The 16,340-nt window shown below is 46.7% G+C and overlaps 1 protein-coding gene across 4 annotated transcripts in view; it reads right to left on the bottom strand.

The window, feature by feature from the left end:
* Positions 1–450: 450 nt before the first annotated feature.
* The window catches only part of OCRL (OCRL inositol polyphosphate-5-phosphatase), a 64,578-nt gene continuing 48,688 nt past the window's right edge, over positions 451–16,340 (bottom strand). For all 4 annotated transcript variants that reach the window (XM_082377101.1, XM_082377102.1, XM_082377103.1 and 1 more), the window contains 6 exons: positions 14,844–14,960; positions 13,817–13,901; positions 13,098–13,225; positions 12,232–12,343; positions 8,638–12,018; positions 451–4,181 (listed from right to left, as the gene is read on the bottom strand). In XM_082377101.1, the coding sequence (XP_082233227.1) occupies positions 11,894–12,018; positions 12,232–12,343; positions 13,098–13,225; positions 13,817–13,901; positions 14,844–14,960 (567 nt within the window). In that variant the 3' untranslated portion in view covers positions 451–4,181; positions 8,638–11,893. The remainder of the gene's footprint in view (positions 4,182–8,637; positions 12,019–12,231; positions 12,344–13,097; positions 13,226–13,816; positions 13,902–14,843; positions 14,961–16,340) is intronic.

Genomic DNA, 16,340 nt, shown 5'->3' with positions numbered 1-16,340 from the left:
TAAGGCGCATCCCCACCTTCACCCCCACTCCAGCTGGGGCATGCTAAGCGGCTGCTTCCCACTAGCTATCTATTTTGCACCCTAATTCTTTCCTAATTTTCTCCTTTCCATTTTGTTTTCGCTTTCTGGACTCCCTTTAGTTAGATGTAGTACGTTCTGGAACGAACCCCTAACTTTTCTCTTTTCGCTCCCATTTTTCTACCTCCTGTTTGGCTCTGTTTTCTAGAAGATGGTCTCGACTGTATCTTCCAATACTTCTAAGGAAGGTTTGACCTATGACCTCACGTTGCTGCCCCTTATAATGCAGACACTCAGTAGGGAGGAAGGAGAGAAATGATACTGGATATGGAGCCTGCCTGGCGGGCCGCACTTTTGTATCTTTGTTTACATCCCATATCTCATTCCTAGTGTTATTCGCGCCTTCCTCTTTTCCTTGATGAAATCTTTAAAAAAAACCAATCATTTGCGGGGGATGTATTGGCAGATTGCGGTGGACATATACACACTACTATATATAAAACAGATAACTAACGAAGACCTACTGTATAGCACAGGGCACTCTACTCCATACTCTGTCATGGCCTATATGGGAAAAGAATCTAAAGAAGAGTGGATATATGTATATGTATAACTGACTCACTTTGCTGTACCCCTGAAACTAACACAACATTGGACATCAACTATAGTCCCATAAAAATGGTTTAAAACTCATTTTGGCTTCCTGGATTCTTTGTCTTGTATTTCTGCTATGCTTATTATTCTTTCCTTCTAATTCCTTTATCTTTGCTTACTATGAAATCTTTTTTATTGATTTTCCTTATTTTTTCTCCATACGTCAAGCACAGAAATTTCTGAAAACATAGACAAAAATAGAGAGTTAACAAAAGGCATAACGGCCAGTAATATTTTAGTGTAAGCATAATTTTGGCGTAAGCACTCTTCTGTGCATACACATGCCCAACGCACACACAGACATCTCTTTTTGGAAGAAAAAGTGTAATGTTAAATATAGTTTTGTAGTTGTCTTTTACCTTTCATTTGATATTATGTTGTGAACCGTGTCTCGTGTCAAATGCAGAGCCCCGACGTTTTCTTAAGCAGTCAGCAAAATCCTTTACCCCAAAGAAATCACACTCAGAGCCTCGAGGAGCAGAAGACATGTAGTCAGGGTCCCGGGTAGACGCCACTGCAAGCGGCTTCGGCCGACGCTGGGCGTGAATCTCGGGGGCGGGGACTCAGCGTTCATTTGCATAAGCAGAATGAAATGCAAACAATATATGTTCAAGTAAAGGCATAGTTTTCCTTTAAGCCTATTATTTCAAAGAATGAGACTTCAGTCACTTAACTGGAAAGAACTGTTGCAAGCTCTTGACCCGAGTTTACGTTCACCCTCACTGTACAAGGTGTCCCAATCTCCTTGGCATTGCCTCCCAAGACCCCTTGCGTTAGACACCGCAATCTGCTCCTCAGCATGGGTGACTCTTTTGAGTTTTTCAGAAGATTTACCGGCTGAGGAGCAGACCAGGCTGCAAATTGCCTAATTTTTGGAAGCCTTGCGTTAGTAAGCAAGGCTGATCTGTGTGTAAAAAGAATAGACTCAAAGAGAAAGCTGGTTGTTTGCCGAACGCGCGTCAGCCATGACATGCTGGGTGCAAAAGTTCACGGTTGTTTGGGATTCCGTTGGGCTCTCAGTAAAAAAGTTGCTCTGCGCGGGTCTGATGCGTGGGAAGTAAGGGGCTCGTTTGCGGCCTGGAAGCACTTTGCGTGCCACCACCATGACTCGGTGTAAGTGGAATTGAAAAGAAACCCGGCAAGAAGTTAACAGGGACTTAGAAGTTAGAGCGACACGTTTCTACTGGAAGCGCCGCGGGTTTCACCTAGGGTTCGCGAGGTGCACTTCTTTTTCTGCTTATGGGGTGGTTTATGTGGTGTTTGGAAAAGTGGTTTTTTTTTAACTCTGCAGCCGTAGTACTGGTTTTCGTGGTTCTTAACGTCCGGGGTTTGATTTTTCGTATGAGGTCGTTTGCTTGGCGTGTAAGGCTATGTAGATAGGTGTACCGGTTTTTTTGTTATTTTCCGCAAGACGTAATGATCGCGAGACCCACAGATGTTCTCGCGTTACTGTGGGTGCTGCTGCTCGGTGTGCTCCTCGGCTCATCACGGACTGTTGTTGTATTTCCGTTTTCCGTTAAGAAACGTTCGGCTTCAGTGCAGCCTGAGGTCCTCTGATCGCTATTGTTCTTGCACGTCCCACCTAGCTGGATGTGGGACATGACCTTTGATTCACCTCTCATTTTACTACGTAATGGTGATTTTCTTCCTAAGTAGTCATATCATTTTAGACTCCCTATGAGAAAAATTGATCAAAGTGTACAGTTCACGTTTCATTTCCGTAATGCCAATTTTTGCTTTTTTGTCCAAAGAGATTGTAGCAGCGTTCACTCGCCAGCACTATCACATGCTGAGCAGCTCCTGTTTTCAGGCTTTTACAGTTTTTTAAAAAAAATAAATTTATATATTTGCTTATTTGTGGCTGCGTTGGGTCTTCGTTGCGGTACGCGATATTCTCATTCCGGTGGCTTCTCTTGTTGCGGAGCTGGGGCTCTCAGCGCGGGGGCTTCGGTAGTTGTGTGGCTCACGGGCTCTAGAGCGTGGGCTCAGTAGTTGTGGCGCACAGGCTTAGTTGCTCCAGGGCATGAGGGCTCTTCCCTGACCAGGGCACGAACCTGTGTCCCTTGCATTGCCAGGTGGATTTCTAAGCACTGCGCAACCGGGGAAGTCCCTCGGGCTTTTTTACAAGTTTTGACCATCCGGTAGGTATGAAATCCGTCGTTTAAAGCACCGGCATGGAATTGCACTGTGTGGATTGAGCCATCACTTGTTCAAATCAAGGTTCCGGTCCAGGGCATGTAGATAGTTTTCCAATTTTTACATTTCATAACCAAAGCAGTGGTTGTCCAATTACTTCCTTAGAATAAGTTCCAGGAGTGGAACTACTGGACTGAATGTTCCCACACATTAAAATTTTTGATCCGTATTACCCAGCTGCCATTCGGCAAGCTTTTACAAGTTTATATTCCCATCTACAGTATTTGCATGCCTTTCCCCCCATACCCGTTTCAAAAGCAGCTTTAAAAAAAAAATCTAAGTGATGTATATACCTAATTTTAAAGGTCAAATGACACAAGGCTTTCAGAGGAGCAAAACTCCGAACTGCTTTTCCCCATCCCAATGCCCACTTCCCAGAAACCACCGTTTTACAGCCTTAGCAGTTTCATCTGTTTGCTTCTCTATCTCATAATACGCTTATACTGCTCTTTCTTCATTTTGTTATAAACTGTGGCAGACTCAGCTAGTTGCCCACCCTGATACCAATTTCTTCCTCAGCCTTCAGAGGTAGCTCAGAATTCCTGAGCCTTCCCAGGGTTCTGAAGCATTAAAATGTCCTGGTAATCACCTGGCTGCTGTTAGCTGCTCTCCTGTTTTGGGGGGTTTTTTTTGTTTGTTTTTTTAATAAATTTTATTTATTTATTTATCTATCTATCTATCTATTCATTTCTGGCTGCATTGGGTCTTCGTTGCTGTGCGCGGACTGTCTCTAGTTGCGGTGAGCGGGGGCTACTCTTCGTTGCGGCGCGCGGGCTTCTCACTGCAGTGGCTTCTCTTGTTGCGTGCAGAGCAGAGACCGTAGGCGCGCGGGCTTCAGTAGTTGTGGCACGCGGGCTCCGTAGTTGTGGCTCGCGGGCTCTAGAGCACAGGCTCAGTAGTTGTGGCGCACGGGCTTACTTGCTCCAGGGCCTGTGGGATCTTCCTGGACCAGGGCTGGAACCTGTGTTCCCTGCATTGGCAGGCGGATCCTTAACCACTGCGCCACCAGGGAAGCCCTGCTCTCCCCCTTTTGTCAATATGAATTTATCATTTTTCTTTTTATTCCTTTACTGTCATTTAGTGGGGTTTTGTGGATGCCGTGGAGATAAATGGATGTATTTAATCTACCATTTTCAACCTGAAATCCCAAGATCCTGTAGATTTCATTTCTTAGTTTATTATTATGATTTTTTTTTTTTTGGCCGCGCCGCACAGCTTGCGGGATCTCAGTTCCCCGACGACGGATGGAACCCGTGCCCCCTGAAGTGGAAGCTCAGAGTCCCAACCACCGGACGGCCAGGGAATTCCCGATACTGTAGATTTTAGAAAATTGAAAAGAAACCCTCTGAAAACGATTAGAATAGTATGCATTTTACAAAGGCCCCTCTGAAAACAGGATAACATTTGGGACACGGCATGGACCTTAAACCACATGCAATCCCACCCTTTTATTTTTCTAAGGACGCAGCCGAGCGCCCCCTCGTGGAGTATGTCGCCCAAGCCAGTCTGACTTGTCCCTCGGGCCTCTTTGCCCTGGGCCCAGAGCTCTTCACAATCCTGGCGGTCCACCAAGGGACTCGGGGAGTTTCTAAAAATCCCATGCCCAGGACTCCACCCTGGGCCAATTAAATTATTCTCTCACGGTGTGGGGATTGGGCATCAGCGTTTTTTAAGCTCTCAAGTGGTTCTCAAGTGCAGGATCACTGCCCTAGGCCAAGAAACTCACTGATTTAGCCCATTTGTAACAGCACGGTAATAATTGGACAGTAAGACGTCCAGCCCGTGCTCTTGTTATGCAGTTACTTTTGTGTGTTGTCCAGATTCTGAATGGTGTCTATTTTCATGCCTTAACTTCACAAGCCTGTATTCTGTTAATTTGATTAACACGGAACACTTTACGCTAACTTTGCTGGCGGCATTAATATCGCATTCTCGTGTGCCACACTCCTTTAGTAGAGGCATACGATTTAGCTTAGTCCTCACATCACATTTGTACCCTGCGGTAAGACTTCATGAGAGAGTGAAAATTGTCGAGTGATGCGGCCACTTTTCTGTATCTGGAGTTTTGCATTGTCGGAGTGCAGCAATGGCAGAGAATATTATGCACTTAATGGCTATTATTGTGATTATAATGTGGACACTGCAGTCGTAGTCACCAAAATCTGCCATTATGATGAACTGATCTAATATCTCTATTTAAAGTCACAGGCTGGGCTCCATTCCCCCCGCCCCACCTCCAGCGTGATTGAGAACAGGCTTAATTCCTAGAGGGGCTCGTCAGCCTTGCTGAGGTTTAGCTCTAGCCTGCAGATAGCATAGTCATCACTCATCAGGGTTATCAGAGGAAAACAAGATGGATCAATATATATCATCACTACTGGAGGAGGGGAAAATCCAACAGGTTTAGAGTAAAGGATGTGCTGAGGGGATTCCCCGATGGTCACGCCCCGGTGGCTGTGTTTCAGAACACAAATTTTGGTCTCGGGTCATATTCTGGTCTGCCACTAGCCAAGTACCAAGTTAGGTAGGCTCTCTGAGCCTCAGTTTTTTTCACCTGTGAAAGTGGGATAACGTGGTACCCTATAAGGTGGTTGTCAAGGCTAAAGGTGAGGTTAAGTGTTTTCGTACAGCATCTGGGATGAATGATAGCTATAGTTATTAGTTATTATTACCGTTATTAAGATTTGGAGAGGGAGCATAAATCATATGACTCCCGAATAAAGCCATCATGCCTTCCTGCTGCACGGCGAATAAAAGGCAGCCTCCTTCCCCGGGCTCTGTACGTGATCAGCTCCCTGCCTGCCTCTTGCCCAGCACGCCTCATACCCCAAACTGTGTTTTGCCTGGCTGTTCCCTGAACTCGGCAAGCTCCTTTGCTGCCTTAGGACCTTTGCATTTGCTCTTTCCTTTGTTTGGAAGGTTTTTTGCCAGATCTTGTGCAGCTAGCTTTTTTGTGGGACAGGTGGGTGTATATACTGTGTAATCTTCATTCAAATCAATATATGGGATCTTTTGGCTTCCTGAGATTTAGGTCTCAGCTCAAACATCACCACCTCAAAGCAACCATCCCTGACCAAGTCACCTTGCCGTGCCCTCTGGCACATCACCCTGCTTTATTCTCTCCAGAGCTCTCATCATGATCTCCAGTTACCTTGTGCACGGTTTATTTTTATGTCTGTCTACCCCATCCCGCCCCACCCTCCTAGAGAAAGCACCGAGAGAGCAGCCACTTTACTGTGTTTACTTCTATATCCTCAGCACCTTGAACAGCATCTGGCGCACAGGAGACACTCAACAAATACTTGAATGAATAGTTGATGTAGAAGATGCAAAAGGAGGGGTGATGGTGACAGGAGCACGGCCAGTAAGGGTGGGAGGAGGTGGGGTGGAGGAGCTGGCCTTGGCAGGGAGGACCACTTACTTCCAAGACAGGCGGGAAGGGGGAGGGATGAGGGGAAGCTGGAGACATTTTGATATGCAGCGCAGGGCTTCGAGAGGGCTGCTTCGGCTGACCGCTTTGACATTTTCACAAACGAAAGGGTGCAGTCACCTGCTGGGAGCTGAAGGGCAGCGGAAGAGGGGTCTGGCCTTTGAGGCTAGTAGAGGGTTTTGGAATAATTATACTAGCTGCCATTTATTTAGCACTTATGCACCAGGCACTGTTCCAAGCCGTTTAAACATATTAGCTGATTTCATCTCTTGACAATTCTATGAGGAGAGGCACTATCATTACTTCCATTTTAAGATGTGGAAATTGAGGTCCAGGGAAGTCAATTAACTTTTTCCCAAGGTCAGACATCTAAGATGTAGCAGAGCTGGGATTTGAACCCAGGCTGTCTGGCTGTTGGAGCCTGTGTGAAAAACCACTACAATTCCCTGCCTCCCTGGTCCCTGAGGTGCGGGTCTATGAAGGGTCAGCTAGAGATGAAGAGGAGGACTGTGGAATGAATGGTACATGGCAGGCCCAGGGGCCGCCAGCCAGCCAGCCAGCCAGCATGCTGTGCCAGGAACCCAGGAATGGGAGCAAAGAGAGTGAATGGGTCGGGAGAGGGGGGTGGTGGTGACTCAGGGTTAAGCATGGCAAAGACGGAGGCTGAGGCATTCTGAAGTGCGCGAGGGGAAGGGGTTTCTGGGGAGAGAAAACAGTATGTGCAAAGGCCCTGAGGTGGGAAAGAGCTTAGCCCATTGGGAGGAGTGAAAGGACAGCGTCAGAGTACAGTGGCAGGGGGCAGGGGAGGGTGGCTGGGAGGCATTCCAACAGTCCACGGTGGAGCCGAGGCATTGGTACTTTGTAAAGTACCCCAGGTTATGCAGCCAGAGTTGAGAACCACTGATTTAGACCTATTTCCAGGTGATGCTGGTTTGGGGCGCACATTTTGAGAAACATGCTCTAGATGATTCTAATGAGTAGCCAAGGTTGAGAACCATTCACTGAACAGCACAGAGCCATGGCTTCAAAGTGTGACTGAGGAACAGGCAAGGCCCTGGTCTCCTCTCAGGGAACCGGGGCATGGGAGTAGCTTCCACAGGACCGAGGTGAGGGAGAACGGAGCATTGGTTGGGAAAGAATGAACTTGGGTGAGGAGCAGCAAAGGTGGAAACTAAAGGGGGGCTTTATCAAAGGGGCAGGCGAAGGAAGAAGGGCTAGAAACCAGGCACTGAGGCCAGGGCACAGTGGCGCAGGAAGGAGCAAAAGGAGGCTGATGGGGAGAGGGGGGGACGGGCAGAACTGCAGGTGGGGTTCCCGAGGTTCAAGGCTCACAGCAGCCAGCTGTCCCATGCTGGTGGTGGCAGCTCATTATTCATCGTTTAGTTTACACTTCACCCCCACTCTCCAAAAGATGGGTGGCCAAACTCTGAAATACGGAAGTATGGAAGGTGACGCGATGGCGTGTGGTGGGGGAAGGGGGACAGGCTGAGCACGGGGTCAGAATTTACTGAGCTGACAAGGTTGTCAACATCAAGTGAGATCCCGAAAGCCTAGGGCAGTGCGGCAGAGCCAGGGTCATACAGTACGTTGCGGAGCTAGGGGCAGCGGGGACTGGTTAACGTCTCCCCAGCGCCCACTACGTGCCGGGTAGCATGCTTGCCACTTCCTTTCTTTCTCATTTAATAATGCAAGGCCTGGCGGGCCATGGGAAAGTTTGGATTTTCTTCTGAAATGCACTGGGAAGTCACTGGAGGGTTTTTAAGAGGGAAGTGGTGAGACTGACGTAGCTAAGTCATGTAAGATCAGTACTATGCCCACTCCATCTGACAGGCCAGGAAACTAGAAGTTAGCTAGTCCAGGATCATGCGTAAGGAGGCGGCGGCAGAACCCAGATTGAAACCAGGCCCCTCTGAGATAAAGCAATTCGGGTAAAGTGTTAACAGTTGGTGAGCACAGGTTAGAGGTCTAGGGTGTTCACTGTTCCCTTCTTTCAATTTTTCTATATGTTTGAAAAATTTTGTAAAAAAATAAGAAAAAAGAACCAGGTCTAACTCCAAAGCTGAAGCTCTTTTTTCCCACTATGCCATGCCATGTCACTAACCTAAGTGACATTAAGTCACTCATTGTCCCCTCTGAGCCTGACTTTGCCCATCAGAACAACGAGATTGGATCAGATCACCACCAAGTTTCTCTCCCTAACATTTCATGGTGATCTCGCCATGGCAGCATGTGGCTTTAGATCATTAGGCTACACTAAGAGCCAGGTCTTCAACCTGCCCTGCGGTCAGGAAGGCCCTCCCGGGTCTCCTGTAACAGCAGCCAGGGACGCGGTTTCTAACCTCTGGGAAGGCAGTCACTGAGGCTGCTCTGCCACACCGCCCGCTGCTGTGTACAAACTGCTGGCCGTCAGTCTCCGTCCACTGGGGGGAATCACTCGCAAAAGGAAACACCTTCTTCTGCCAAGGCTTCGGGTGGGGCTAGAAAAACCGTTCATGACAACACTGAATCAGCACATGCATCAGGGTCAAGTTCACAGTCAGAGGGGACTGGAAAAGGGCCCTGGTTGACAAGCAGCCTCCAGCTGAGGCCTCTTCAGTCTCGAAGGGAAAGGAATCAGAACGCCCAAATCCATACTAGAGATCGGCGGCGGCAGGGGAATAAGCACCATGCTCCAATTAGGGATCGCCTCTTAAAGTCTCAGAGTTCAGATTAGAGCCAAAAAAGAAAAAGCACAATTAAATTTATGGACTTTGTCACCCCAAGAGGTAATATAAGTTCAAAACTGATTTTTCAGAAGTTGCAAAATGAATTACGTGAAAACAGGCTCTTCGGGAGGCATGTCTACACTACGGGGGCTATGTTGCCAAGGCCAACTGGGTTCTCCCAAAATGTGGACAGCGAAGTTTGTCAGATTCCTGGGGCTGGCGCGATCATGGATCTGACCCAGTGTGACATTTATGGGCATTAAGAATCAACATCTTTTCTCCTAACAGTGTTATTTTGTTGCCTGAATCCCCAGGGTCAAAACAAGAATCCTTGGCTGGCCTCTGAAAGCACTGTGACTGCTTTATTAATCTCTGAAAATATGTGGCTTCTTCTCCTCTCCAAGGGCAAATATACTGAGAATTCTTACGGTATTTCCCTGTAAGACAGGAAATGACAGTCCAGGCGTAGCGGTGGGGACTGCAGCAGTCGAGTGGGACCCAGTGACATAAGCCTCCCTCCTCAGTTCTTCCTAAGATCACATTTAGGTTTTTCACACAACATATATTTATTCAGAAAAAAAAATTTGCAATAAATTATAATAAAAAAGATGACATGAAATACAGAATCCCACTAGCAGCTTTGCCTAGTGACCAAGACATTTGGGGGAAATACAACAAACAATTACAGAGTAAGAATCAGGAAACAGTGAAAGGGAGACTAATAGCAACATCACCACGTGGGGTTGAACTGCTTCTTCCCTAAAACGATAGATGCAGAGTCCTCCCCTACCAGCTGGATCTAAACTCCTTACTTCAGAGGCGCTAGGAAATAGTACATGAGAGGTACTTAGGAATTAGAGGGTGGGGCTGGAGTAGGCACAGCAGGGAAGCAGATTTCTTATGTCTGTGCTCTATTTCTTGTCCCCCCTCCCTAGAGATTGTCTAAAACCCTCAACCCTGTGTACATCCCAGGACCAGAGCTGGAAGGAAGGTTGAGGCAGGAAAGCAACTGAGTGCATCTGCCTTCTGGAGAGTGAGCCGGATGCCGCACACAGCCCCACTAACCACATCCCTGACCACCTGAAGGCCCCAGGTGGCAGCAGACTGGAAATGTGTCTAGGACAGGCGTTTCCCTGTCTGTGTGCTACGACCTTGCCCCAGCTTCTACCATCTGCCTCTCCAGCGACCCCTTTCTGGACTAATGGAGATGACAACGCTGTTCTGCTCAGTCTGCCATTAACTAAGCTCAACACCCAGCCCCTGGCCTAACAGATCTGCAGCTATTTGGCAACCAGTAACTTGACTCCTACTTCTGTAATTCCCAATCAGGAGAGGCTTTAGCCAGAATATCACAGGATACATACCTTTTCTTCCCCCACAGGACTCAACGCATAAGAGATGGGGGAATTGGAGAACCACTCATGGCGGTGCTTCCGCGGCTCTCTCCTTTGATGCTCTAGAAGAGTCAATGCCCAAGACCACACACAGAGCCTATACATGAGGCTCCTGGGATTTCATGTGAACATGTGACAGTGAGTCAACTCAGGGTGGTTTTAATGAAAGAAAACCAGGAGGAAGCTAACTGCATCAGGCAGTTTTGCAGTCAGTGGCTGGTGGCTGGTTTGCCAACCAACATAGATTATTTTTTTTTAAAAAGGGCTGCCCCGCAGGAGCTTGAGTAAATGACAAGCTCAGAGGGTTGTCTTGGGCGGGAGAGAAGGTGCTTGGTTCATCCTACTGCACAGTCTCTTTTACACAGCACTGGAGAAGGTGACTGGGAGCTAAGGGCAGCTGGTTGTAGAGCCCAGAGTCAGTCCTGATGAGGGAGCGGGTGCCATCTGCCCCTGGTACTTCAGAAGACCGGAGAGGGGGGTTCTAAGGGTTATCCTCAATGCCCCTGCTGGGGGAAGGAGCAGTTTTCACAGAGAGGCCCACTTGACTTGCAGTCTCCCTTTTTGACTGTGGTACAAGTGTTGCTCTGGAGGTGGATTTCTAAGTGGGGGATGGGCCCCACAGACACCCAGGATTGGTTCTCGTGTAAAATTTGAATAAGAACCAAAATGGATGGTAGGAAGCAGGACCTGTTGAGCATGAATATTCTCACTCTTGAAACACTCAAAGTGCTTCCACTCTGACTGTGATTCTCTCACATCAATGAGATGTCATCTCTAACAGTCCCTAACATTCTGCTACTAAGTGTGGTCTGAGACAAGAGAATATGGTTCCACCCATTGCAGATCCATAATAGGCCGATGTTAGAGAAATGTACAGATGCCATTGTAGTAGAGATGCACAAATGCATGTAACAACTACATGGAGATGGTTATCTCACTTTTGGAGACACCCAAGGAGTCACTAGCCTCACCCAGACTTCTTTTGACATGATAGTATTAGCAGAGTAGAGGGCAAAGGGGTGATAAGGGGAGGGGGTGGGGCCAAAGTGCTTTAGACGAAGGACTACAGACAAGTCTGAGCTACAGCAAGTAGTGCTTGTAGGCCTAGAATGGGAACATCTCAGAGTTTAGGCCTCGGGTGCTAAGGACAATCATGACAGCTGGGCAGGAGGGCAACAAACACATCCCCAGGTAAAGGAGTGTAAATACAGATTTCTTTGCCTTACAAAGAGAGAACACAAAAACACCAAAATATGGTAACTTTGGCTTGGCAATATAAGTCTAAAAGTATCTTGCTGCGTAGGATATGGTAAGGGAGGGATTAGGAAACTCGCTTCCTTTCGCACTAGAAACAGAACTTTTTCATGCCAACAGCCTCAAAATTCTGCAACAGACCCTTCCTGTGGCGTATCTTTTCAAAACATTCTGAAATACTTGGTGCCCAAGATCTTCCGCCTCTAGAATCTTGGAGAGTAGTAAGAGGAAAAGGCTTATTATTAGTCTTCATCACTCCCAAGCAGAAAACTCAGAAGGAACTGGGTAGCACGCTGGCGGTCACTTGGAGTCTGTCTTGCCATAAGGTTGGGTGGAGGCCTTAGGAGGAGACTAGTGAAGAGAGTAGCTAGAGGGCGAGAGAAAGAAAAGGGGAAAACCCTTGGTCAGACACAACCTAAGCGAAGCCTCAGGGATGGGGGCTGGGGGGCCAGGGAATGAGGGCAGTGGGAGGAAGTGACTGGCGCGGGCCTGGACACTAGGGAGGGAATACACGTGTGCACCGTACACGGACCGTCCCGACCAACGCCCCCGTGTGGCTGTTCTTGGGAAGTGCTCTTACCGATCATGTTGGCGCTGACGTTGTTGTACTCAGAGAATTTTAACAGTTCTCGAAGGAATGCCATCAAGTAACGAAAAACATTTCTGTGGCATCCTGGAAGCTGGGAAATCACCTGTTTTTTAAAAAAGGGGGTGGGCAGTGAGGATAACAGGTGGAGGAAGGGAGTAAGAAGAGCTCACAGCTGCCATAAAAGTAGTTTATAATCCAACCCTTACAGGACTCCTCCTTTATTTACTCATGACCAATATAGTACCTGTCAAATGATAACTCCTGAGGCAGAATGCTCATACTGTTTGGCCCCTGTCCACTCAATGAGCAGGTCACGCAGTTATCACACATTCGCATGCACGCCCTACCTCAGGAGCAGATGGGTGTTAGCCTAGTCTTTTCCCATCTCCCTAGGCAGGTGGCTGTGGTTTTCTCTGCAATGCCATTTAGCATGGGTGGCAGCACCTCCCAATACTCACTAGTCTGATTCAGAGGTATTCTCAGCTATTGTGCATCAATATCATTTCAAGATTAAAAACAAACACCAAGAAGACAAAAAGAAAGGCTCACAAGTGTCACCCACCCTTCCTGGTCATGTCATCCAGAATCCCATGTACGATCTGTTTCACTAATCTTACCCCAGAGTAGAGGTATCCACCCTACTCAATAGGTCAACAGGAAAAGGGTGGCAAATATAATAGGAAATAACACAACCTAAAATTTAAGGGTCCCAACTCTCAGTGCTGGTGCCCTGCCATGAACAACAGATCCAGACCCATCCTATCACATAGCTGGCTGCCCAGCTGGTTTGGTAAAACTCAATGATTTCTCTGTGGGGGAACATGCCTCAAACACATTCTCGGAGCAATAAAATTCACCTGTCGGCAGATCCGGGGATCCTGAGCAGAGTCGAGGCATCGCTGATAGAGCTCATAACAGATGACAGGCTCTGGCAGGGCTTCCAGGAAAATGAGCAGCGCCTCAGCCACTGAGTGATTACTGCCAGCTGGATTGACTCCCGTCAAGGGAAAGAGGCTCCAAGGAAAAGGCCACACTCAGACCCGATTTGCTCCCTTCCTCAAGCTCCCTCAGGGATGGTTTCCTTCCTCTTATTCAGAGCGCCCTGATCCTAATTGGGGTTTGATATTTCATTGGTCCAGGTATGCTGCAGCTGAGTTGTTACAGAATTGATCAAAGACTCTTGGGAGGTTTGGCCCAACTTGAAGGTCAAGGGAATGTGGCCTGCAGAATGACAGTTCACACTAGAAACTAGTCACCAACGTTTCCCATCCTCCTCCCTGTCCTGGTGACAGGAGTGATCATTGGCTTAAAGCAGAACAGCACCATGGCTGTGGGCCCTATGTCCCATGCCAATTAAAAGTCGTCATTATCTAACCCTTGATTCCTTTTAGTAAGAGTCTGATAAGGAGAGAGGTCGAAAGTTTCTGAGAGGAATTAACTGTATAGTCAATGATTACCTTATAATAAAAGAGAGCTACAAAGAAAATAAAGATGGAAAAAAAAATCAAATGTAGGTGGGAAGAAGAGTTTGGGCAAGTACACATCCAGCTTCCTAAGCCTTTGTCGAAAAGGATACGGATTGTCTTGGGAATGCTGGTATCCAGACAATCAATGATCTGCTGTAACTCCTCCTGCATTCCAGGGGTTTGGAACAGGTCCTCCTACCAAAGAGGTCACAATGAATGGAACATGGCAAAATGATCAGCACTAAGGTTCTGACGATCACCCAGGGCTCAGGAGAGCAGCAGGAAGCAAAGGGCAGGGTGAGGTGCATATTCGTGATTAGGAACACGAATATGTTCCTAATACATAAAAGGTGTGACAATGGCCCCTTTTCCCTTTATCATCTCTATAATCTGTCTGAAATTTTATTTCAAACTAGAAAATTATCTTCAAAGGTTTCAGCCTGCACCTGATATGGGACTAGAGGACTCCATGGGGAGACCAGGTGCTCCCGCTTCTAGCCTCCTGACAAGTAGAAGGCAGAGTCCAAACATGGAACCACATTCGAATACCGATACACAGAATGCTAGGGCAGGAGTAAAAGGGCATGTCCATACCAAACCTTGCCTTCAAGTTCTTCACTTTTCCGTAGGTAAGACAACATTATCTTTCAATTTAGTCCCAAGAAAGTTTTCTTTTTTGGAAGAATGGGTTAGGGGTGGCAGGTATTTTAGATAGGATTGAAAAGTGAGGACCAAATTAAAGAAATGGGCTTGAAGTTTGCTTTGGACTTTGAAATCTGCTTTGGACTTTGAAATCTGCAATGCCTCCATGACAGCTAAAGCAGGCGTTACAGATTCAGGTGCTCAGCAGTCCAGGGGAAAGCATGTGTAGCCAGGAGACAGGGGAGGAGTTCGGCCCTGCTCCGCCATTACTCTTATGCCGTGGTCTTAGGTAAATCACCTAGCTTGCATGCTTCAGCTCTCACATCTGTAAACTGGGATACTTCCATCTGCCCAGGCAATCTGATATGACAGTGCTGCTCTGCGGAGGTGGCTTGGGAAAGTTAAAAGCACTGTATATACTGACGTGAGGTATTATCATTTCCCACTGGACTCACACACCTTCCAAAGTTGCAGGGCAGGCCCACTCTCACTCACCTGGTGACAGGCGTGTCTGAATAAGTGATCTACCAGGAGCCAGATCTCCTTGGGGACCTTAAGAGGTTTCTCACTGGCACCTTCATCCAAGGGAACCATCTGCAGCAGGGATTTCTCCTAATAGATAAAAAGGGGTGAGAATCCAAAGGGTCTCAATGAAACCTTCTGTGTGTAACAATCTCCCTCAAATTCTGCTTATGTGGGTATAATCTCATCTTCACCTCTTAAGACTTTTCATATTTTCTCACTGGGACACTCCTGGTCAGAAGGCATTCGATACGGATTCCCACAGTTAAATGATCTCCTTTTCTAGATGTTTCACTTAACCGTTAAGCATTCCACTTGGGTTTATTATGTTTATCACATGGATGCATTGTGTGCTGTAAATCCTTTCAAGGGTGACACTGAGAACCAGCAATACAGTCACGGTAGAGCCCACACACCACCGGAGACTCATGGACCATTAAATTACAATTGTCAACAGAGCACTTTGAGAGAGAGCAGCATCTACTTAGGTTTTTGTTGACTTTTTTTTGTTGTTGACTTTTAACTTATTCTTCTTTCAGGTCTTACCACAAATATCAGAGCTTGCATTGTTGATTTAAATGAGGTTCTCTGGTCCTCAGGAATGAAAGACAATTCACATTAGACCTACATACATGAATATTTCAGGCTTGATAGAAGGTCTAATCTTAAGGCACTAAAACTCAAAGTCTTAAGATCCAAAAATAGTAAACTGAATACAGCATACCAAGAGCCAGAAATACCACGAAAAGTCTAGGCTCTGAGTCCAGAAGTTATTCTTTATAGTAATAGCTCAGCAAAGATTTCTTGGGGCTTTGACTCCTTTCACCTAACTTTCTACTCTATGTTAGATTCTCCTGAAAGAATCTCAGAGGAAAACCCAGAAGTGACATAAATTAGATCACTAACTATCTGAACTTGAAAATGGGGAATAAATTCAATTATCTTATGTTTATATAGTCGAATATAAATTATACCAAAAAGATATCTGAAATAGTTTAAAAGGCATCTGAAGGCAGCCTTCATAAAAAATCTAGTGGAGAAAATGGTGACGAATTTTTGGCATCTTCCCTCTCCTACACCTCCGGCTTAAGGTCATATATGATATATGTTCAAATTTAGGAAATGCTGTAAATTCGATCCACAACCCTTATTTAGCCGTGTCACTTTAAGAGAAAGAAGAGAAGCATTTCATTACTTCCAGATAGTGTGTACGCTAGAACAGAGCAGAGGGTTCTTGACGTTCTGTTCTTCAGTACGCACTGGTGACCTTTTAAAGCCACTGTGCTCCTTTCTAAGGGAATAAGGAAGAGAAGGCAGCATGACAGTTGGTTATCATTTAAAATCTATCTTCTTCACATTCGTTTTGCTTCCTTTCTTTCTTTCCCTGGGAATCTATCACTTGATATTCACGTTTCCTATAGTTGCCAGACCTTCTATCAGTGGCTCACCCACTAACTTCTTTCCAGTTGC

This window comes from Balaenoptera borealis (assembly GCF_965194805.1).
Source record: "Balaenoptera borealis genome assembly, chromosome: X".
In the NCBI taxonomy this organism is placed as follows: Eukaryota; Metazoa; Chordata; class Mammalia; order Artiodactyla; family Balaenopteridae; genus Balaenoptera; species Balaenoptera borealis.
This window is presented reverse-complemented; position numbering and strand designations above follow the sequence as displayed.